We start from the raw sequence: 24,672 nt of genomic DNA on the forward strand, positions 1-24,672 counted from the left end.
TTGTCATTTATATTGTATCCTTATACTATTTTTTATTAAAAATTAACTGAAAAATACTGTTTTGGTATACGTATTTCTGTATTTCCAATTATACCCTTCTGATTCAATTAATGCATCTGTTTATGCATCGCCTCCTCCTTCCTTCGATTACAATCGCGCCTCTCCTCCAGACCATCGCCTCCTCCAGACATTCGATTACCATCACGCCTCCTCTTCCAGACATGGAAGCCGTGTCGCTGCAACTGGCCCGCATCGTTGCAAATCGAAAGCCGCGTCACTGCAATTGGGCCCCGACCATTTGATCCTGACCAGGGGGTCCCACAAGCAGGAGAACAATAGCCTTCAGAGTCGCAAGGTGTTGTGCCAGTTCAGACAGTTACACCACTGACTGATTTTCTTTTTGTTATGCAATTGAACAATTTAGTTAGTATTTTTAACTAATTTTTGTTGTATTCATTTCGCTTATATAAGGCCTTTGTTCCTATGAATTCATTTTAAAGAAAAATAATATCAATTTTGGAGAATTTTTCTCTTCTCTTTGTTACTGTTTCCTTACTGGTTTTTTCTCAGTTCCACCTAAATTCGTGAGATGAAGGAGAGGGAGAGAAGAAGGAGGGTATTTGAGTAATTATTATTATTATTATTTTTAACAAGACTAATATCAAAGAATACAGTATAAATTGCAAAATTAGAAATTAATCTAGTTTAGAGTGGCATTTTTACAATTTCAAAGTTTAGAGTGGTATTTTTCAAATTTCAAGGTTTTGGAGTGGCAAATAACCAATTTTTCCTTTGTTATTTAGTGTATTGTTTTTGTTGTAAGAAAAATATTAAACATATTATTTTTATTTGTATGTTTTGTTCTTTAATTAAATAATTAAATTTGTCGGATGATATATTTTTGTTTTTGAATTATCTTGTTTCATAAAAAATACAATTTAGTTGAAATTGATTACACATTTATTTTTTATTTTTATTAGTAATATTATTACATATGTGAGAAATAAATGAGTTTTGATGTTTTATTTGTAAAATATAATAAAACTAATTATTATAGTAGTATTATTCATTATTCACCTGTGGCTACCGTTTTGTTACCCGATAATTTTTACGGATAAAGATAGGACAGGAAAAGTCAAATCTTAATGGGTAATGATAAAATATCAATAAAGTCATACTTAGTGGGTATGGATATAAAAACACTTCCACCCTATCTATATCGTACCCAATGAAACCCCTGCTCACAACTGGTCACAAGACAATGTATCGTACCATTCACCATGATTTTACACTCTTGAACCTTATTGAACGAATAGGTAAATCAAATTAACCGCAAAAGTAAAACCCAACTATTTAGATCCAAACCCGTTATGAGTTGAGTTTGACCGTTTTTCCCTCCCCAAACTCTCAGCTCTTCTCCTCTATATAAGGCATAACCATTCAGTTCTCATCTCTCACAAAAAAAATATCAATCAATGGCATTTCTCCTAAAACCCCTCCTGCTATCCACAATTCTCTATCTCACCATCTTAACCCCGATCAACGGCCAAAATTGCGGCTGCTCAGATGGCCTCTGCTGCAGCAAGTACGGCTACTGTGGCACTGGCAATGATTTTTGCGGCACTGGCTGCCAACAGGGCCCATGCTACTCCTCACCACCGACCAATGGCGCGTCGGTGGCAGATATAGTCACACAATCATTCTTTGATAGTATCATTGGCCAGGCAGATGCCAGTTGTGCTGGCAAAGGGTTTTACACACGTGAAGCATTTCTGTCTTCGATCGGGTCGTACCCGGCATTCGGACAGACTGGCACAACCGATGACTCGAAGAGGGAGATAGCCGCATTTTTTGCGCATGTTACACATGAGACTGGGCGTAAGTTCATTTATATTTGCAATTTATTTTGCTTTTTTGGAACAAAATTTGCATCATGAAATAGCAATTCAGTTGATCAAGCACCTCACAGTATGCTATCAGTCAAGACTGCATGAAGTATCTCAGAGGTTCTGATGATTTTTGCTGCGTCATACACCATTTATAGTTATTTTAGAGATTTTTAGATCTACAAAATTATTTTAAAATAAAATATATGGTGAATTTGTGATGGTACTATTTGTGAATTCATACATTCATACAACATGGAAAAAAAAAGGTTATCAGCAGCAACAAGCAGTTAGTTTATTATATGACATCAGCCACATCATCCGATAAAAAAAAATTAATAAGTCACGGGGGAAAGATGTATTAGAATGAAAAAAGGTTCTTGTCTATTTAATTATTTCCATAATCAGCCTGAGGTTTCCTACCTTGATGATAATAACACTAGTGAAACTATATATCTAGACATGCTAGGACTCCTTTAGTTTAGCTGATGAAGTTCCGTACCTTGTTTTGCGTTAAGTAGCCTCAGTTCTATTCTAAGTGGCTTAATGTTGGCAAATTTTATACACTTTTGGAACATGATGTCTGCTATGTTTTTGGTGATGCATGAATGTTTCTTTTTTCTTCTTTTGGGATGTGGTAGTTGGTCCAGGGTGCTGGCCACTTAAACGATCATCAGCTTGGTTTGTATTTAACTCTTTTTTAGCAATGAAATGGGCTTTTATGCCTCTTTTAAATATATATATAGATATAGACATGCAGAAAGCTTAGTTTGCTGATTATTATCTTCTTCTTTTTCTTAAAATAAAAAACTCAACAAGGTACAGTTACAAAAGTTCATTTAGTTAATTTGATGCATGGTAGGAAATACTTCGGAAATTTTGACTATTTTGGTTTCTGTAATACGTACAAAATGTACATCTTTTTCATTATCTTTGACTAGAGGTTACGAGGTCAACGAATTGTGCGAGATAATTATCTAGTACGTACTTTTAGGCAGATAATGCATGGGCTTGATGGCAAAACTGTAATTATCAAAAATATTTGTGATACAATTACAAAGATAAGCATGCATGCCTTCTCTGACCAAGTGAGAAGTAGACCTGTTAGGTGTATAATGTAAAAGTTTGTCAACTTAATGTCAACAAATTTTTGCGGTTTGTTTTGTGTGCTACTGGCCTACAACAAAGATAACCAATTTTTAATTCCTCTCGTTAAAAAGTCAACACGGAACCAATTGCCCACGCACCTTAATTTGCAAATTCTTAGATAGCTACCCATCTAAGAAAATAATAAAATAATTCTTGAAAATATAAAATTTAGTCTTAAAATATATCTACACATCATGTTTAATGATTCGAATCAAATTAATATTTAAACTTTAAAATATTTTTAAGATATAAATTGATAACACATATAAATCGATACCTAATATAAATGTTACCATAGCCAATATAGATGGGGTCTTTCATCTAAACATCTATATTTCTCAAATTCTTGGAGTTTCTAATTAATCTAATGTGACAGTTTTTAATATAGTTTTATGAATGTGGGAGAGTTTCTTATTTAAAAATTATGCAGAAAAGTTTCTCATTAAGAAAATATTTATAAACTCCATGATGACCAAATGATTGGCTCAAATTACTTCTCATTTTTAATTTATTGTTGGCGTTGCTTAATAGAAACCTTAAACTTAATTTCAGGGATATGCGAGTTAGAAACTTTAAAAATCTAAATTTTTAAAAATTAGTTAATAGTTATTTAGAAACTCAGTTGAGTTGCTAGGATGTAGATGCTCCAAATATAAAAACAAAAAAAAAAGTTATTTAGTTTATGTCCTGTAAAATCAATGAGGCCGCTACTAGTCTACTATACTACAGACAAGCTAAAATTTTCTTCCAAATAATAAATTTTTTGACGCGGTTAATATTGAAAAATGCAGATTTCTGCTACATAGAGGAGATAGACGGCGCATCAAAGGACTACTGCGACGAGACCAACACACAGTGGCCCTGCGTTGCCGGCAAGGGGTACTACGGCCGGGGCCCACTTCAACTCTCTTGGAACTACAATTACGGGCCAGCAGGTAAAAGCATCGGGTTTGACGGTCTGGGTTCGCCTGAGACCGTCGCCAATGACGTGAATACATCGTTCAAGGCCGCGTTGTGGTTCTGGATGCAGAATGTGCACTCGGTAATTGGACAGGGATTTGGGGCCACTATCAGGGCGATCAACGGTGCGATCGAATGCAACGGTGGGAACACGGAAGCGGTCAATGCACGTGTTGGGTATTATAAGGATTATTGCCAGCAGTTTGGAGTTGATCCAGGACAGAATCTTACTTGTTAGTAGAGAATTAATTATATTATGAAGAAGATTTTTAGATTGTAATGAATAAATTGTAGCTACTATATATCTAGCTATTGTACGATGAGCAATAAAGATGTTACTCTTAAAAACAGTGGTTTAGTTGGATGGATAATTTTTATTAATTAATTGCCATAATTAAATAGGTATGAATTTGTGAATTTGTTTGTATTTTATGTTGTCTAATTCGGTTCAAAAAAATTGTAAAATTTATTTTTTGCTTAAAACAAAGTTCATTCAAACCCAACAAACCAGCTCAGTTTGGCTCGCAACTTGGTTTATAACGATTATAAGCTGATATTTCAGCTCTGATTTCTAAAGTTTGCTTGGTCCAGTAAATAAACGAACCGATCACGAAATGGACCCAACTTGTTGTGACCCCCAAGTAAAACTGTAATGAAGACAGTAATACAAGCTCTAAAACTCTTCTTTCTTTTTCTTTATGGGTCTGTAGGATCGATCGGAATCTCTTTCTATTACCAAATATCCATAACTAACTACTGGATTTCTTTTTTTTTTCAAAAAGAAAAAAAAATATATATTAGGGTTGTAAACGGATACAGATAATCCGCTCCATATCCAAATTAAACGGATACGGATAATTGCGAATACAGATACGGATAATTTTTGCATATGATGAAAAGATGGCAGATACGGATACGGATAATTTCATGAAGGTGAATATTCGTATCCGTATTCGCAATTATCCAAATCCGAAATTACTCTAACCAATTTTGACTTTACTGCTCCGGATAGAAGTTGTTATATATTATCTCATATTCATTTCAGTTTTAGTTGTGGTATAAATGATAATACGATATGGTTTTCAATTTAATCTCTTTTTCGCTAGTGATGGTGCTAAAATAATGCAATTTAACTACCTTTTTATTTCCATTTCTTCTCTCCATTCTTTTCCATTCAAGACTTTAGCCCGTGAATGTAGTATGCTTTAGTCTCTGCTAAATTGGTTTTAGTCATTATTTCAAGACAACAATAAGTCACTCTTTTGTATCTTAAAGTGCATAACTCAATTATCCGACAATTATTAGTTCTGTATCCATATTCAAATCTATATATGTAGGTTATCCGCTCCATATCCGTATCCGTTTAAGGCAGATATGGTTTTAAATTTTGATATCGGTTTACTATCCGTATCATCTCATTAAAAGACGGATACAGATATGGTATTAGCATTATCTGCTCCGAATCTGCTCCGTTTACACCCCTACATATATTGCATCAAGATTTAATTACATTGAGATCCCTGATCCATATATATATATATATATAGATAGAGAGAGAGATGGGCTATGGTGCATTGCAATGTATAGGCCATGGTGTGCATTGGACCATAAATCACCGATTCAAAGTCCAAATGACCGATCCAAACCGTTAATCTTGTTCTCCATATTAATATGTGCTTGGAGACCAAATTTTACATTTTTTGTAATTTTTTTACTATTTATTAAGCCACTTTGAAAATCGCTGATCCAACGGTGACTGTTTGGAACAGTAAAATCAGAAGCCACCGTTGGATCAGCGATTTTCAAAGTGGCATAATAAATAGTAAAAAAATTCCAAAAAATGTAAAATTTGGTCTCCAAGCACATATTAATATGGAGAACAAGATGAACGGTTTGGATCGGTCATTTGGACTATGAATCGGTGATTTATGGTCCAATGCACACCATGGCCTATGCATTGCAATGCACCATAGCCCATCTCTCTCTCTCTCTCTGTATATATATATATATATATAGAGAGAGAGAGAGAGAGATGAGCTACGGTGAGTTGCGAAGTAAAGTGACTATTTTACTTCACACTCATATTTTGCGATTTTAAATTTCAAAACATTGATCCGAACCGTTCATCTTGTTCTCCATATTGAAATGTGCTTGGAGACCAAATTTTATAATTTGTTGGAATTTTTTTATTATTTATTAAGCCACTTTGAAAATCGCCGATTCGATAGTCTAGAAATTTTTAATGTTTTTACTGTTCACTCGGATTTTCAGATTTTCAAAGTGGCTTAATAAATAGTAAACAAATTTCAAAAAATGTAAAATTGGTATCCAAGCACATTTCAATATGGAGATCACATCTAACGGTTCGGATCGACATTTTGAACTTTGAAAATGAAGATATTGCGTAAAGTAGAAACACGTTTTACTTCGCAACTGACTGTAGCTCATTTATATATATATATATATATATATATCTCCATTCTATTATTAAGAATGTTGGGTGTCCGATCCGCCAACGGTGTTCACACAAAAGTATGCATAAAGTTTCAGTACAACAAGCTGTATCTGAACCATAGAAACGTCTTTTTATTTGCAAGTGTACAATCCTAATCGCGTAGTATTATCAGGTATCGATCCACAGGGACGGTTGAAACTTAACTAGACTTTACTTAAATTAAATAAACTCTAGAAGTTGCAAATGTGATTTTGGTGTTTTAAAAAGATTAATAATAATATTCAAAACAATAAATCTTTTTGGGGTTTGTTTAATAAGAATAAAAAGGCGTTTCCAGGGTTCAGATTTTATTTCTGTCCAGCCCCGAGGCATACGGCCCGTACGGATTCCCGTACGGCCTGTAGGGAACCCGAGTTAATGCTGCAGCTACTGTTTTCTGCGTTGGTGCTAATGTTTAGGATTTCTATCGACCAGATCTAGATACCTAACCTCAACTTTCGCATTTTGGCCTAGTACCCGATTACCGGACTCAAATACTTCCCTCTTAGATACGTTAAACCTCAACTTTCGCATTTTGGCCTAATTTATCCAAGTTACTTGTCGGTTTACTAAAAGTATCCAAGGACTTTCGCCTCAAGGAAAGTTTCACCTTTCGGGTACTCCTTGGTTTCACCCTACTTCATATACTTTATTCGGTTGGATTAAATGTCATAGACTTGGCTCCTAACACTTAGATGTGCGCATTCATCTAATGGGATGACTAATCGATTCAAGCAAGCACAAATAAAGCAATCAAAATACTACACAACAAGGTAAAAACAAAGCATTCAACACAAAATCCAAGTAGCATACAAACAAAACCAAACTAGAAACTACATCTTAGCCCTAGAAACTAAAAGAAAAGAAAGCAAATAAAACAAGTAAAGATAATGATAAGGGAGCTCATGGCAAAACTCGAAGAAGGAAGAAGATCTGTCGCAAAACTCTCGTTTTCCTCCTCTCTACTTGCTCTCCAAGCCAAGCCCTCGCTCCCAAACCCTAGGTTGATCCCCCCATGATGAGGAATGATCTCCACCTCATGCCCCTCATGCCCCAAGAAGGATTGTATTTATTCCATGATCTAATCCCCCTTTTTCTGGTGTGGAATATCTCCTTTAATGACCCAGATCCCGTCCCCAGAGGCTTCCTTTTCAGCCCCCTTAAATTATGCTCATTTCAGATTCCAGCTGGATTTTTCGAATTTGCGTCCTACGGGCCGTAGGGGACCTCGTAGGGGACCCCGTACGGGCCGTATGCCTGTGCTTTGTCTTGGAGACTTTGTGCCTCTGTTGTGGAACCTTCTCTGTGGTTGGGCAGATCTTGTACGGGCCGTACAAAATGTCATACGGGCCGTATGAAAAGTAGTCAGATCCAGTTTTTCGCCCTTTTTCCTGCAAAATACCAAACAAAGCATAGCAGTACCACATTTCATCGAAATATAAGTAAAAAGTCCACATTTATAGGCTTTAAAGCACAGGTTTCAGTGTAAATCAGGGCCATAATTTAGATATAATATGGAGATATCAAACGGCTACGATTGAAAGGTGAAACTTCGGATTTAATCTCAGTCCTTCAATTACATAATTTGTCTTCTTTTGATTAAATGCATATGTTTTATGTATAGAAGTCTAAACTTAGTTAAAAACATACCCACCACATATGCTGCCACACGATACGTTACAATTAAAATTGAACAAATTATGAAATTTAGCAATATATTTATCTGTTTCCATATTTCTTCTCTTCAAATGAGAAGATTCCACCTTCCATTTTCTTATTTCTTTGTTTCCTTACTTCTTTGTTTCTCTTTCTTTGTTTTTATACATATTGGTGTGGGTAATTTAGAATATATTTTCAATATATAATATATCAATGTGTGTGTGTGTATATATTCTATAAATTGAAAACAAATAAGAAGAAGAATATAAATTAGAAACAAAGAAGAATATAAATTGGAACGTGTGTGTGAATATATATTTCTCTTATAATATGTGTGTGTGTGTATATATATCCTATACATATATACAATAACACTTTTTATTTATGTTTTTTGATATCATATTATATATTGATATTGAGAGTAGAACTAGGGTGCTCTTAAGCTCACCAAAGTGTTTGGTGAGCTTGACTCTAAAACCGATCAAATCGATTTCAAATGATGAATCCGAACTGTTGAAACCCGCCTACCTTACGTGTGATGCGTCTACATGTGAAATTTTTAAACATTCGAATTAATTTAGTATAAAGTCAAGCAGTCAAAAAAACGTTCAAAAAATGAATGCACTAAAATTAATTTATTAACCTTCTAATTTTGACCAATTGACTTTATACTAAACTAATTTGAATGTTTAAAAATTTCACATGTAGACGCATCACACGTAAGGTAGGCGGGTTTCAACGGTTCGGATTCGTCATTTGAAATCAATTTGATGGATTTTAGAGTCAAGCTCACCAAACACTTTGGTGAGCTTAAGAGCACCCTAGTTCTACTCTGATATTGAATTGTTGTATGATATTTAATATTAGATTCAAATCAAGCTATTATTTGATACCATTGGTACTTAAAAATAAAGAATCATCACATCATCAAATTGTTATCAAAGGTCACGATTAAAGTTAATTAAAAATACATAATCATATAAAATTTCTATTAACATGTGTTTTAATTTTTAAATAGTTATTAATTTTATTGATATATTTGTTACGAGTAAAGCTAATATACACTTAAGTGTACCGTACACTTAACTTTATGACCGTCAGATTTCTTTAAAATTCGTGTAGATTCTTTAAAAGTCGTGGTAGCACGACTTTTAAATAAATCTGATGGCCCTAAGGTTAAGTGTACGGTACACTTGGTACACTTAAGTGTATATTAGCTTTACTCATTTGTTACTTATAATATGTCCCGTTGCAACGCACGGGTATGATACTATATCTATATATATATATATATATATATATATATATATATATATATAGAGAGTTGGGCTACGGTGAGTTGCGAAGTAAAGCGACTATTTTACTTCACGCTCATATTTTGTGATTTTAAAGTTCAAAACGTAGATCCGAACCGTTCATCTTGTTCTCCATATTGAAATGTGCTTGGAGACCAAATTTTACATTTTTTGGAATTTTTTTACTATTTATTAAGCAATTTTGAATGCCGCTGATCTGAGGGTTCACAAAATTTTACTGTTTTTTACTGTTCACAGCAAAACAGCAGTTTTCAAAAATGCTTAATAAATAGTAAAAAAATTCCAAAAAATGTAAAATTTGGTCTCCAACCACATTTCAATATGGATTAAACATCTAACGGTTCGGATCGGTCGTTTGGGCTTTCAAAATAAAAATACGGCGTGAAGTAGAAACGCGTTTTACTTCGCAACTCACCGTAGCCTATCTCTCTCTCTCTCTCTCTCTCTCTCTCTCTCTATATATATATATATATATATATATATATATATATATATATATATATATATATATATATATATATATATATATATATATGATTTGGCTAATATGCTATGGGTAGCTAAGAGGCCTCCCGTGCTACGGCTCAATATTTGACTTTTCAAAATCCTAACGGTCGATCCGAACCGTTCATCTTGTTCTCCATATTAATATGTGTTTGGAGACCAAATTTTACATTTTTTGGAAATTTTTTACTATTTTTTTAGATTTATTGAATATCGTTGTTTTTTATGGTCCAGATTTGTCTGAAAAACAGCGATTTTCAATAAATCTAAAAAAATAGTAAAAAAATTCCAAAAAATGTAAAATTTGGTCCCCAAACACATATTAATATGGAGAACAAGATGAACGGTTCAGATCGACCGTTATAATTTTGAAAAGTCGAATATTGAGCCGTAGTATGGGAGGCCTCTTAGCTACCCATAGCACCGTAGTCAAGTCCTATATATATATATAGAGAGAGAGAGAGAGAGAGAGAGAGTTTGGTTAATTTGCTGCTGGCAGCATTTTAGCAAACTGCTACCAGATCTGTAAACCGTCTGATTTGGTTTTAGATTTACGCTTGATGATTACTTCAATTTGCGGAAATAAGAACTTAACGGAGTTCGTCAATGCTTCAGCGAATTAAACAAATAAAGTCCCGTCTCCTCTCTATCGTATTTTGAAATCCCGACTTTCTCTCTAGTTTAAAGAAAAAGGAATCCCTCCTGCTCGAGCCGCTCTCCCCCTCCGCCAAGCCCTCTCCAAACTTTTCCTCTGCGGCCGCCCTCTCCGTCGCGTTGCGTTTGTGATATCTCTGGACGCATCAAGCTGCTTTTCAGCAATTTGAGCATGTGGGCGGAAACCCTAGCCGTTGTAAGTCGAAGAAAGGTACTGTTCGCTTCCATGTCAGCCCCTCTGTCTCCGCCGCGGCGCACTGCTCTGCGTTTCAACGATTCGAGTATGTGAGTGGAAACCCTAGCCGTTGTCAGCCGAAGAAAGGTACTGCTTGCTCCCCTCCCTCTCTCCCTTCCCTTGCTCAAACTTCGAGTTTGCAAATTTAGGTTTAAATATTATTTTTGTGAACTGTTTCTCTCTCACCGATTCTGTCAATTTTTTTGTTGTATGCCCCAATCAAATATTTAAATGTGAGGATTCAACTGCTTTGAAACTGTTTTTCCCAATCATTTTTCCACATTGGAAAATAATTATAATTAAAAATTGAAATTCAAATCATAAACTAAATAAGTGGTACCAGCTAAATTAGTTCATCCGTGCCTATAAATCATAGTTGAGACTTCCTGATAATTTATACAAGCAATTCTATATTTCCGTGGCTATAAATCTGGTATATCTATATTGTACTTGATATTTATTTTGGATTTTAATTCTTTCTTTCTCTTTCTTTCTCTGAATTTAAAAATATTAACTTTTATTTTCTGTAGATGGTTGTCAGCTGAGCCTAGATGAAATAAAAGAAGAGCCTTCCTTCACATTCTGTTCAAATCCTAGAGAAGTTAAAGTGGACTTTTATGACACAGGAGGTATATTTACCATAAAAAATACCAGCACCGGTATGGTAAAAAGCGAATGGCCCACCATTTTTTTAGGTGTTGCTTTGACTGGTACCAATTTTATAGTACAGGTACATAACTTAGATGTTTCTTTCACTGGTACCAATTTTACAGTACATGTACACAATTTCTTTAGGTGTTGCTTTTGTTACTATTTAAACAATTGATCAATTTCACAGTTCGTGTAGCTTGCAAATGCTGAGTGGTAAAGTACATATATAGGCACTTCAAAGAAAATTAAAGTAGCCTTCTTCAATTTCCATTTACTCTTTTGGCTTTTATGCGATTGTAATTTCTCTTCTTAATTTTATGACAAGTACCATTTTATTTTCTCCACTATAGACACACACAGAGAGAGCGGCAGAGAGAGAGAGAGATAAAGAGACTTGGATGGTATCAGCGGTACTGGCACAAGAATTATCACAGAAGGTGGTATGTGGCTCAAGTATTGGTAAGCTACTGGTGCTGTAGGATCCAGATGAGGTGTTAAAGGAGAAGATGCATTGGTTTGCTAATTTTTGTTTAGAGATCAAATTGTTGTAATTTCTTTGTAATTAAGTTTTTGGATGTAATTTTTGTTCTCTCAACCTATGTTTGCTGGGGTTGGGAAGTTATATAATTTTTATGTGTTTTGATGAACAGTGATAATTTTATATTGGAATTACATTGCTTTTTTTTAGTAATCCATTGTCAATGGATCCCAATCTATTTTAATTTAGGATTGCTTGTTAGCATCCTTTGAAATATTTCTTACATAGGTATCCATTGTTTGTTGCTATATTGATTGACTATACTTAGTTGCTTAAATTCATACTTCCTGTGTTACTTGGGTCCGTTAATTTGCATGATTTTATTACTTGGTATCTAGTAATGATTGTGTTGAGTATGGAATTTCATTGTAAAAGTTTTATTTGTTTTGTTAATGGCTGCATGTATAATATAGCTTTTGTCATAGAAAAATAATGTTATGGGATTGTTTGAAACTGTCATTTCTATGGCTATACCAAGTATGCTTATATCATGAACTTGATGCTCTCAAACAAGTATTTCCATGAGAAACAAACACAACAAATACAGTGCATCAATGAGAAACAAACACAACAAATACAAATGAAGCTAAAATAACATAAACATCAAGTTCAAAGCTTTGCAAATTACATCAAGCAAACATATTCATAATTCATAAACATCAAGTTCAATTAGCAAAACAAGTTTGGTAACTTGAAATATTTCTTCTATAATTATACCAAAAATACCATTTCTATAACTATACCAAAAATACCTCGTGACTTTACCACATATGGAATATCAATCTTCCAATGACAAATCTTCACTATCATATGCATTATCGTCTTTTAATGACAAGTCTTCACTATCATATACATTATTCTCTTCCAATGACAAGTTTTCATCTGCATATGATTCTTGTGCTTGATCCTTGGCTAATTTAGCATCCTTCTTTTTCTACAAAAATAAAACACAATAGTTACTGTATGTTATAAAAAGATGAAATAAAAAAAAAATTCAGAGTTTGATGTTTACATAAAAGGAAAAATAATTGCCATAAGTTGAAATTGAGATTTTTTTTGTTAAATTATTATAGCTTTGGACATGTACTCATATTGTGGCCTTCTTTTTCCCCACAATAGCTACAAGTTCGCATTTTTTTGGCCTTTTTTACTTCAATCGGATGTTTGAATCGTTGCGGTTTTCTTTTTCCCTTGCATTGCGAGACCAGCGGATCAGACAGCTGTGAAATTATGGGGCTCCACCAGTAAAATTGGTTCCTCTCAAGATTTCTGCATTTGTAGTTGAAGTTTAATTTTAAGAAAGAAGAGAGAGTTAATTTAAGGGAGAATTTTATGAGGACTTACAGGTCAACAACATTTGGAGGAAGCTGACGTCCATTGAGACCAAGTCCTGATAAAACACTGATTTTTTTTAAAAAGGTAGAAATTAAAAAGTGAATGACAATTAATTTGGTATTAATTAATTAGATGCGCATTTGACTTGAGTAATGTTAAGTACTGGAATAAAAAATCAGAAGCAAGCAAGAATTTTTTAATAATTTTCAATAACAATCGGTAATCGCAACTCAGTTTTCATTAATAATTCTAAGAATTGGGCAAGAATTTTTTTCAGTAACTAATAGTCTATGCAATATAAGAATTTTTCAGTAACTAATAGTCCAGGGCATTAAGAATTCTAAGAATTGGAGAAAGAGAGAGACTCACGAATTACTGATGTCGTCAGGTGCTGCAAGCTCGAGATCGACAGGGGTGAGTCGGAAAGATCCTCTGGAATTCTTGCTACCTGACCAAACCCTAGCTAACGACAGCTAGGTGGAGCGGGAACCCCCAGCGAGAAGAGAGCAGGAACCAACGGCTCGAGCGACAGATAGATTTCTTCTGACTCGTCGACAGAGAGGGAGGTAGTCGAGCAGATCGGGCAGAGAAGGGTTCAACACCGGTGATTTCTCACATTTTGCGCAAGGGGTAGTCGAGCGGGTATTCAAAATAGAGATGATAGGGAGAGTGTAGAGAGACGGGAGGTAGACGGGAAGTTATTCTTTACCCTATCGCTCCGTTATTCTTAGTTCATCAAGCGTGAATCTAAACCAAATCGGATGGTTAAAAGGTCTGGCAGCACTTTCTTAAAATACTGTTGGCAGCAAATTAGCCATACTCTATATATATAGAGGAGGGTTCAAATGCCTCCATTTTTTGTGTCTCCATCATGCCTCCATTTTTAAAATCTTTAATAACTCAAAATTTAAAACTTAAAAGTCAAAATAAAACCGTTGGATATGATCTACATCATTTTATCTAGGCACGTGTAAAAAATTATGGCATTTCAAATTTGTTTTGGTTGTCATCAAAAACTTATAAAAAATGTACTAATGTGGATAATTTCTAGACGTTGATTTTTCAACTTATTGATTCATATAAAAACAAAATTGAAATGTAATAATTTTTTATGAGCACATAGAGAAAATAATATAGATTACATCTAACGGTTTTATTTTGACTTTTAAGTTTTAAATTTTGAGTTATTAAATATTTTAAAAATGGAGACATGATAGAGGCACAAAAAATAGAGGCATTTGAACCCTCCTCATATATATATATATATATATATACACAGAGAGAGAGAGAGAGAGAGAGATGGGCTATGGTGCATTGCAATGCATGACCCCCTTATGCATTGCACTATAATCACGGATTTAAAGTCCAAACGATCGATCCGAACCGTTAGATGTTTAATCCATATTGAAATGTGCTTGGAGACCAAATTTTACATTTTTTGGAATTTTTTTACTATTTATTAAGCATTTTTGAAAATTGTTGTTTTGCTGTGAATAGTAAAAAAACAGTAAAATTTTTTGGACCATCAGATCAGCGACTTTCAAAATTGCTTAATAAATAGTAAAAAAAAATTCAAAAAAATGTAAAATTTGGTCCCCAAGCACATATTAATATGAAGAACAAGATGAACGGTTCAGATTGGTCGTTTGGACTTTAAATCCATGATTAATAGTGCAATGCATAAGAGGGTTCATGCATTGCAATGCACCATAGCCCATCTCTCTCTCTCTATATATATATATATATATCTGTGTGCGCGCGCGTGTGTATAGTATAATTGGGGTATCTCAAGCTCACCAATGTATTTGGTGAGCTTAACTTCAAAATCTATTAAATTAATTTTAAATAATAAAATTAAATTATTGAAACCGATTTACTTCACAAATAATGAATTTTCATAGAAAATTTTCAAAATTTAAAATTAGTTTTATATAAAGGCAAGTGGTCAGCGGAGCTCCGGAGATTCAGAAAAGATAGAACAGCTGTGTGGGACTAAATAAGCGCTTGCTCTTTCTTTAGATTGTCAAGCAACTGGTTGTCCCTTTCTAATGGACCGGGTTTTACTGGGCCAATCGATTGGTTTATTGTCGGCCCGAATTTAGTAGCCTACCTTAACCTTTTGCAATCAAAGAAGAGAGTACGATTGGTATAATGAGAAGTGCATAAATAATATAAAAAAATTATTATCATGTCCTAACTTACATTATCACTTAACTTGTATAAATTATTTGCAACTTTAGTCCATAGGACTAGACTAAAATTTTGGATTATGAAATGATCTACATAAAAACAAACACATTTGCATCGTCATACTAATTCTTGCATTTATATGATGCCAAAACAATTATTTCCAGTAAATATATCATGATCAAATAAAAAAAAAATACGCATGCTTAATGGTGTTCATTTATTTAATTTATCTCCAAAAATTTAACAGCATAAAGTTATTTTTCATTTATAAAAGAGATATCACTGAAAATTATATTTTTCATTATTTGATCAACTTTATGAAACTAAGTTTACACCTCCCTATAGTTGTCATTACGATACAACTATAACACATGATCTGAATAGTCACCTTCACATTACACCTACATCAAAAAAATCTTCATAAAAAAACACAGCATAATTTGGCATGTTTGATTTATACTGAAGAATTTAGATTGTTGTTTTGAGTCATTTTTCATTCTCATTTTGTAACAGGTTTAAGTGCAACACCAATTTTTTTTTTAATTAATTTATCAAACAAGGGCTAAACTCTTAATTTTTCTAAAAAAGAAAAAAAAAATCAGATTGTTATGTAATAGTAGCAACTATGGCAGCAAATTTAGAGCCGGTATTTTTTTTTCTTTTTTTTCTTATGTCTGCGTTTGTTCCTGCAGGTCAGCACTGTTATTCCAAACTGACAGTCTGGGGTATAATCGTGATTATTTGTGAAAAGTCTGGAAGTTAAGATTAGTGCGTGATTATTTGTGAAAAGTCTGGAAGTTAAGATTAGTGCATACTTTTCTAATACCAAATTATCAACTTTGATTTTTCAAACTTCACATTGCAATTTCTAGTAGCTTGACCAGTTCTGCAATCACAGGATATGCAACCATTTCTTCATTGAAAGAACCATCTATAATTGCGGGGAAGATATTAAATGTCAACATCTCTCCCTTCTAAATCTTTGAGCTGGCACTTGACAGATGGTAAATACATCTAGGGGTGTCAATGACATCTATTTATCTGTTTATCCTACTCATATCGTATTTGATAAAACGGGTATGGATAAGAGTTTTTTTTTTTTTTAACTTATTGGATGTGAATATGGTTAAGAATTTTTTTTCATTTGATAAACGGAAATGGATACGAGTAAATGTTATTTCATATCGATTGGGTAACGGGTAATTATATAAAATAAATTATGTCATAAGAATATTATGCTAAATATTTTATTTTTTTATTTGAATGTTTTATTATTTAGTTAAGAAATTTAATTTGTTAGAAGAGATATTTATGATTTTGATTTTTTTTGCTTAATAAAAAACTATTAATTAGAATTAATTGCATATTTATGTTTTAATTTTATATTAGTAATTGTGATTTCATATGTATGACATGATAAGTTTTGATGGTTTATTTGTAAAAATAATAAAACTATTATATTTATATTATTTGTTATTCGCCCACTACCGTTTCGTTACCCGTTAATCTTAACTGGTTTGGGTAGGGTAGGATAAGACAAATTCTTAACGAATATGAGTAGGATATGGATAAGATCAATTATTAGTGGGTATGGATATGAAAATAGTTCCACACTACCCGTATCGTATCCATTGACACCCCTAAATGCATAGAGGATTAATTTTTCCCGCCTAGGGCATGCCCGCCCTGCCCGCCCGTGTACCCGTGCCCGAGCCCGGGTATAGGTCGGGTACGGGCAAAAAACGTGACAGACTCGATTTTTTGGGCAAATACACGACCATACCCGGACCGACCATACCCGTACCCGACTATACCCGTACCCGTTTACCCGTTGTACCCTACCCGGGTACCCGTACCTGTTGTACCCGATTAAATTCAAAATTTCAAAATTTTCAAAATTCCCCCCAACCCATTTAAATTCTGTTTTTGTTTCTGTTTTTTAAATTTTGTTTTTTAAATCTGTGTTTTTATTTTTGTTTTCTAATTTTTGTTTTTTAATTTCTATTTTTTAAATTCTGTTTTTTAAATTCTGTTTTAATTTCTGTTTTTTAAATTCTGTTTTTTAATTTCTGTTTTTTAATTTCTGTTTTTTAAATTCTGTTTTTTAAATTCTGTTTTAATTTCTGTTTTTTAAATACTGTTTTTTTTTTATTCTGTTTTTTAATTTCTGTTTTTTAATTTCTGTTTTTTTATTTTATATGTTAGATTCATTTTTAATAGGTTAAAAAAATTGGTTTTTTAATTTATGTTTTTGAATATGTGAAGTAATTAGATTTGTTTTTAATATGTTAGATTTTATTTTTGAAATTCGGATTTATTTTTAATAGGTTAAAAAAAGATGTTAGATTTATTTTTGTGAATATGTTATATTAGATTTTATTTTAAAAATGTTAGATTTATTTTTAAATAGATTAGATTTATTTTTGAAAATGTTAGACCTATTTTTGAATATGTTAGATTTATGTTGAATAGGTTAGATTTAATTTTGAATATGTTAGATTTATGTTGAATAGGCTAGATTTATTTTTAAAAATGTTAGATTTATTTTAAATAGGTTATATTTTTAATTTATATTTTATTGTTTTAAAGTAATTGATTTAAGATATTTTTTATTTATATTTTATTTAACCTATTAAAAATAAATGAACGTTTAGAAAATATATTATCAATTTAAAATGTAAACTAAAAATTTCAAGATATAAATAAATTATAAAACTATATAGTTAGAATGAGAATTTAAAAATAAAATAAAATGACTCGTGTAAAGAAATAAATAAACACATTTGTACTTAGCCGAATAAACTTACAAATTTTCGCAAGAATAATTTTTATATATAAGTGATAGGCCTAAATTATATATATATTCGATCTGATTTTTATCATGAAATAATACCAAATATCTTGTATTTTGAATATAAAGTGAATAGAATACACCTAGAATCAAGTTACTGTGTTTGCTTGATTTTAACTTGCAGGAAATGAAGAAAAATGAAGAAAACCGAAGGAAACTGCTCATTGCGGACACACGGTTTGTGATATGGCCAAAATAAGTACTTAGATGGATTTCTGGACGCGCGCCAATTTTAAAAATATATAATAAGTTATACATCAAAATCCGTGCGGATGCACGGATATCGATGCGGACGCACGGATCTCGATGCAGCCGCACTCTGGTCGCACAGGAAAAGTCTGAGCCTAGTGCGGATCTCGATGCAGCCGCAGTGCGGGTGGTGAAGACGCAGTGCGGATCCCAGTGCGGATGGTACTGTTTCAGTGCGGGTGGCCTGGCCGCACTGTAGCAGAACGCATAACTGGAGCCTGATCTTAAAATAGCCATATCTTTTGACTCGTAACTCCGATTTAGGCTTGCGACCACTTTTTGGAAAGCTAGGAAGAAGATCTACAACATGAGAAACTAAAAACGGAAATTTGGAGTCAATTGGACGCACAAAACTCGCAGAAAGCCAAAATTACACGTTTTCAACACGGTTTCTATTTTTGGCGCACCAAGGACACGTTTTTATAGCCAAATGTGGACAATGCAATCCTGAAAAATAATTCAAATATAGCACCCACTAACTCCACTTCCTAGCCTCTAAATTGGACATGGTCTTTAGTTATAAAAGGGGGGTTCATCCTCATCTCATTCTCTCCATCTCACATCATCTCTTCCTCTTTCATTCTCTCTCTATATACACAATACTTAGCGATAAATTCTGGAGAAAAGGAAAGCTTTCAAGCAAGGAGAAGAAGGGTTTCCTGAGCAAGAAGTCGGCAAGATAGAGGTTTTTGATTTGTCAAAGGGTGTAATTACTTCCTTTATTTCATTTTTTCTTACTTTGCCAATTTTTGTAATGGATCTCTCCATGAGGGAGTAGTTCTCTCTCTAGGGGTTTAGGTCAATGCATGAACTTGTTTAATTGTATCTTATTCGGTTATTTGTCTTTGTTATGATTGTTTTATGGGATTTGATGTTAATTTCTGTGATTTATCATTTGTGTTAATTACATAATTAGTACTTGAAATCGCAGTAGTCCCGCTTTGGTATCTCTTTGTCAAAGGATCCAAAGAAGTTAGGACGAGAGGAGAGTACCAAATTATGAATACAAATACCCTAGGGTTAGATTAGGATTGTAACCAATTTGTAATCTAAGCCGGAACTACAGAAATTAAGGTTAGGAATTTGGTGAAGGACCTAACCGTGAAGGCAAACCCTAATTAGGACATCTCAAATCGAATCGGCTATTGGTATGAAGGACTTAATCGTGAAGTATCAATATTTGAGGAGAGGAGAGACTAACAAGAGCTCAATGGGTCTAGGTAACTAGGGTGGGGGACTTCATCGAGAAGTTCGAGTTACCTAGGCAAGTTATTAATTCACGAAAGTGACCCTTAATGACATATTAGGTTAGAAACTTCATCAAATCATACATGAACTTAAACAAATACCGAATAGATATAGTTAGCAAGAGAATGTAGACCAAAGACCCCTAGATCTCTAAATCTTGAAAACAAATCAATTCCTTTCTTTTTCATTCATTTACTCTTATTGTTTTAAAAACTCTCTATTCGGGTATTAAACCCAAATTTAGGAATTGTTAGAACAAACCCCCCAATTTACTTTTGTTGCACTTTACTTTATTTTATTTTCTGAAATTTTATTACTAAAGTTTAAACTAAGTTTTTATCGTACTCCCTGTGGTTCGATACCTCAAATACTACTTTGATAGAATTGTGCACTTGCAATTTAACTCAAACGTGTGTTAAAGGTTTAAAAAATACATCATTGTACTGAAACTTTGTGCATACGCTTTTGCGCGCATCAATAAGTTACAAATTTTATTTATTTAGAAATTATAAAGATGTGACTTGATAATTTTATGTATATATATACACACTATTTGATATTAAAGTATTGAACTATTCAGATTTTAAAAGTCGAATTATAAACACGTAATAATATTTATACGACATTGTTAAAAAAAACAAAAAAAATATCCTAAAATTAAAAAATATATTAGAAATTGATCAACTTTTGATCTGTAAAATAGTTCTTTTAGACAAAATCAATTGTCCTAATCTGAAAATATTTTAATATTCTAATTCTCAAATGAAAAAATCACTTTTATGCCTGAATCTCTGTCTTTGCTCTCTTCAATGATGGAAATTAATTGTTTTGCTAATATTTTGTTTTGAATTTTTTTGATTAAATATTAAGTGATATTTGACAATTTTCAAATTAAGTAATGAAAATGTTGAATTTAAGAGTAGAAGAAAAAAGATAACAAAAATAAACTCAAATATTAGTTTTAGTGAAACTAAATAATTTGTCAAATATCACTAATTGACACAAATGTGATACACTAGAATTGCATAACACTTTTTATTATAACATTAAAAAAATACACAGAATTGACACAAATTTCAATTTATTTTGGATTTTTCTACAATTAGTTATGAATTTTCAAAGTTCTACCGTAAAAAAAAAACTTCAAACATCTACAACTTTGGCTACGAGTGTCGGATTCACGCGTTCTTCGACTTTTCGGAAAGGGGAGAACGAGACGGATCCGATTTTGCAATAATAATTAGAATGAGAATTTAAAAATAAAATAAAATGACTCGTGTAAAGAAATAAATAAATACATTTGTACTTAGCCGACTAAACATACAAATTTTGGCAAGAATAATTTATATATATAAGTTACAAATTTTAATTATTTAGGAATTATAAAGATGTGACTTGATAATTTTATGTATATATATACACACTATTTGATACTTAATTATTCATATTTTAAAAGTCGAATTATAAACACGTAATAATAACATTTATACGACACTGTTAAAAAAAAAAAGAAGCAACAAAAAAAAAAAAAACCAATAAAAAACAAAAAAAAAACAAAAAAAAACAGCAAAAAAAAACCAACAAAAAAACAGAAACAAAAAAACCAGAAAAAAACAGCAAAAAAAAAAAACAACAAAAAAACTGAAACAAAAAAACAAAAAAAAAAAAAACCAGTACCCAGACCGCCCTACCCGTCAAGGGTACAACGGGTACGGATATAGGACGGCTAGGGTATCGTTTTTGAAAAAAATACCCGACATACCCGTACCCGTCATACCCGTACCCGTGCCCGGGTATACCGGGGTACCCGTACCCGCCCGCCCATTAAACCACTATAAATGCATCTTTCAACGTGCATGCAATAAATGGAGCGTTGTGGCTTGTGCATGCAATAAATTGAGCGTTTGGACTCGTAGACACTAGCTTTAATGGGTCCGGATTAAAATCAAACCCATTTAATTACTTCTGGAAACAGATGTCACAAGTAGTGTTGTAAAAAACGTCTGTTTAGACCGATTAATCCACGGTGACCAAACTATTACAGATTCTTCCAATTAAACGGCCAATTATTTTCGATTATGACTGATTATTCTTGATTATTCTCGATTAATCGTTTGGTGGTACCCTGTCCTTCCAATAACCGCATACCGTTATTTACAACACTGGTCACAACTAGGGGTGTCAATGATACCCTTGTAGCCGTTACCCGACCCGTACCGTATTCGATATGGCGGGTATGTCTAAGATTTTTTTTTTTTGTTAGTTTATTGGGTATGGGTAAGGATTTTTTTTCGTTAGCTAAACAGGTAAGGGTACGAGTAAAGGCTATTTTGTACCTGTTACCCTATGGGGTCTAGGGTAATTATATAAAATATAATAATATGATAATATTTGAGCAATAATTAGTGAGTACTTTTGGTTATTGGGAAAATTGGTTATTTGCTACTCCAAAACCATGAAATTTGAAAAATGACACCCTAAACTTTGAAATTATAAAAATGCCACTCTAAACTTGGTTAATTCCTAATTTTGTCATTTATATTGTAGTCTTATACTATTTTTATTAAAAATTAATTGAAAAATATTGTTTTGATATACGTATTTCTGTATTTTCGATTATACCCTTCTGATTCAATTAATGCATCTGTTTATGCATCGCCTCCTCCTTCCTTCGATTCCAATCGCGCCTCTCCTCCAGACCATCGCCTCGTCCAAACATTCGATTACCATCGCGCCTCCTCTTCCAGACATGGAAGCCGCGTCACTGCAACTGGCCCGCATCGCTGCAAATCGAAAGCCGCGTTGCTGCAATTGGGCCTCGACCATTTGATCCTGATCACCAGGGGTCCCACAAGCAGGAGAACAATAGCCTTCAGAGTCGCAAGGTATTGTGCTAGTTCAGACAGTTACGCCAACTGGCTGATTTTCTTTTTGTTATGCAATTGAACAATTTAGTTAGTATTTTTAACTAATTTTTGTTGTATTCATTTCGCCTATATAAGGCCTTTGTTCCTATGAATTCATTTTAATGAAAAATAATATCAATTTTGGAGAATTTTTCTTTTCTCTTTGTTACTGTTTCCTTCCTGGTTTTTTCTCAGTTCCACCTAAATTCGTGAGATGAAGGAGAGGGAGAGAAGAAGGAGGGTATTTGAGTAATTATTATTATTATTATTATTATTATTTTTTAACAAGACTAATATCAAAGAATACAGTATAAATTGCAAAATTAGAAATTAATCAAGTTTAGAGTAACATTTTTACAATTTCAAAGTTTAGAGTGGTATTTTTCAAATTTCAAGGTTTTGGAGTGGCAAATAACTAATTGTCCCTTTGTTATTTAGTGTATTGTTTTTGTTGTAAGAAAAATATTAAACATATTATTTTTATTTGTATGTTTTGTTCTTTAATTAAATAATTAAATTTGTCGGATGATATATTTTTATTTTTGAATTCTCTTGTTTCATAAAAAATATAATTTAGTTGAAATTGATTACACATTTATTTTAATTTTTTATTAGTAATATTATTACATATGTGAGAAATAAATGAGTTTTGATGTTTTATTTGTAAAATATAATAAAACTAATTATTATAGTAGTATTATTCGTTATTCACCCGCAGCTACTATTTCGTTACCTGATAATTTTAACGGATAAAGATAGGACAAGATAAGGTCAAATCTTAATAGGTAATAGTAAAATATGGATAAGGTCATTCTTAGTGGGTATGGATATGAAAACACTTTCACCCTATCTATATCGTACCCAATGAAACCCCTACTCACAACTGGTATAGTCACAAGACAATGTATCGTACCATTCACCATGATTTTACACTCTTGAGCCTTATTGAACGAATAGGTAAATCAAATTAACCGCAAAAGTAAAACCCAACTATTTAGATCCAAACCCGTTATGAGTTGAGTTTGACCGTTTTTCCCTCCCCAAACTCTCAGCTCTTCTCCTCTATATAAGGCATAACCATTCAGTTCTCATCTCTCACAAAAAAAATATCAATCAATGGCATTTCTCCTAAAACCCCTCCTGCTATCCACAATTCTCTATCTCACCATCTTAACCCCGATCAACGGCCAAAATTGCGGCTGCTCAGATGGCCTCTGCTGCAGCAAGTACGGCTACTGTGGCACTGGCAATGATTTTTGCGGCTATGGCTGCCAACAGGGCCCATGCTACTCCTCACCACCGACCAATGGCGCATCGGTGGCAGATATAGTCACACAATCATTCTTTGATAGTATCATTGGCCAGGCAGATGCCAGTTGTGCTGGCAAAGGGTTTTACACACGTGAAGCATTTCTGTCTTCGCTCGGGTCGTACCCGGCATTCGGACAGACTGGCACAACCGATGACTCGAAGAGGGAGATAGCCGCATTTTTTGCGCATGTTACACATGAGACTGGGCGTAAGTTCATTTATATTTGCAATTTATTTTGGTTTTTTGGAACAAAATTTGCATCATGAAATAGCAATTCAGTTGATCAAGTACCTCACTCACAGTATGCTATCAGTTAGACTGCATGAAGTATCTCCGAGGTTCTGATGATTTTTGCTGATACACCATTTATAGTTATTTTAGAGATTTTTAGATCTACAAAATTATTTAAAAATAAAATATATGGTGAATTTGTGATGGTACTATTTGTGAATTCATACAACACATGGAAAAAAGAAAAAAAAAAAAGGTTATCCGGAACAACAAGCAGTTAGTTTATTATATGACATCAGCCACA

General features: G+C 33.1%; 1 protein-coding gene and 2 long non-coding RNA genes across 3 annotated transcripts in view; 2 read left to right on the plus strand and 1 right to left on the minus strand.

Annotated features, from left to right (window-relative positions):
* The first annotated feature begins 1,455 nt into the window (after nucleotides 1-1,455).
* LOC144565997 (endochitinase EP3-like) lies at nucleotides 1,456-4,344 on the plus strand. Its single transcript, XM_078315861.1, has 2 exons — nucleotides 1,456-1,878; nucleotides 3,827-4,344. Exons 1-2 carry the CDS (start codon nucleotides 1,476-1,478, stop codon nucleotides 4,231-4,233), a joined length of 810 nt encoding a protein of 269 aa, XP_078171987.1. The 5' UTR covers nucleotides 1,456-1,475; the 3' UTR covers nucleotides 4,234-4,344.
* LOC144566000 (uncharacterized) overlaps nucleotides 2,688-24,672 on the minus strand; it is a 58,255-nt gene continuing 36,270 nt past the window's right edge. The window contains exon 2 of the long non-coding RNA XR_013515098.1: nucleotides 2,688-3,133. This is a non-coding gene — a long non-coding RNA (uncharacterized LOC144566000). The remainder of the gene's footprint in view (nucleotides 3,134-24,672) is intronic.
* LOC144566001 (uncharacterized) lies at nucleotides 10,643-12,195 on the plus strand. The gene is made up of 2 exons (XR_013515099.1): nucleotides 10,643-10,944; nucleotides 11,388-12,195. It is a non-coding gene; the product is annotated as an uncharacterized LOC144566001 (long non-coding RNA).

The sequence above is a fragment of the Carex rostrata genome, chromosome 15 (genome assembly GCF_964058835.1).
Source record: "Carex rostrata chromosome 15, lpCarRost1.2, whole genome shotgun sequence".
Lineage (NCBI taxonomy): Eukaryota > Viridiplantae > Streptophyta > Magnoliopsida > Poales > Cyperaceae > Carex > Carex rostrata.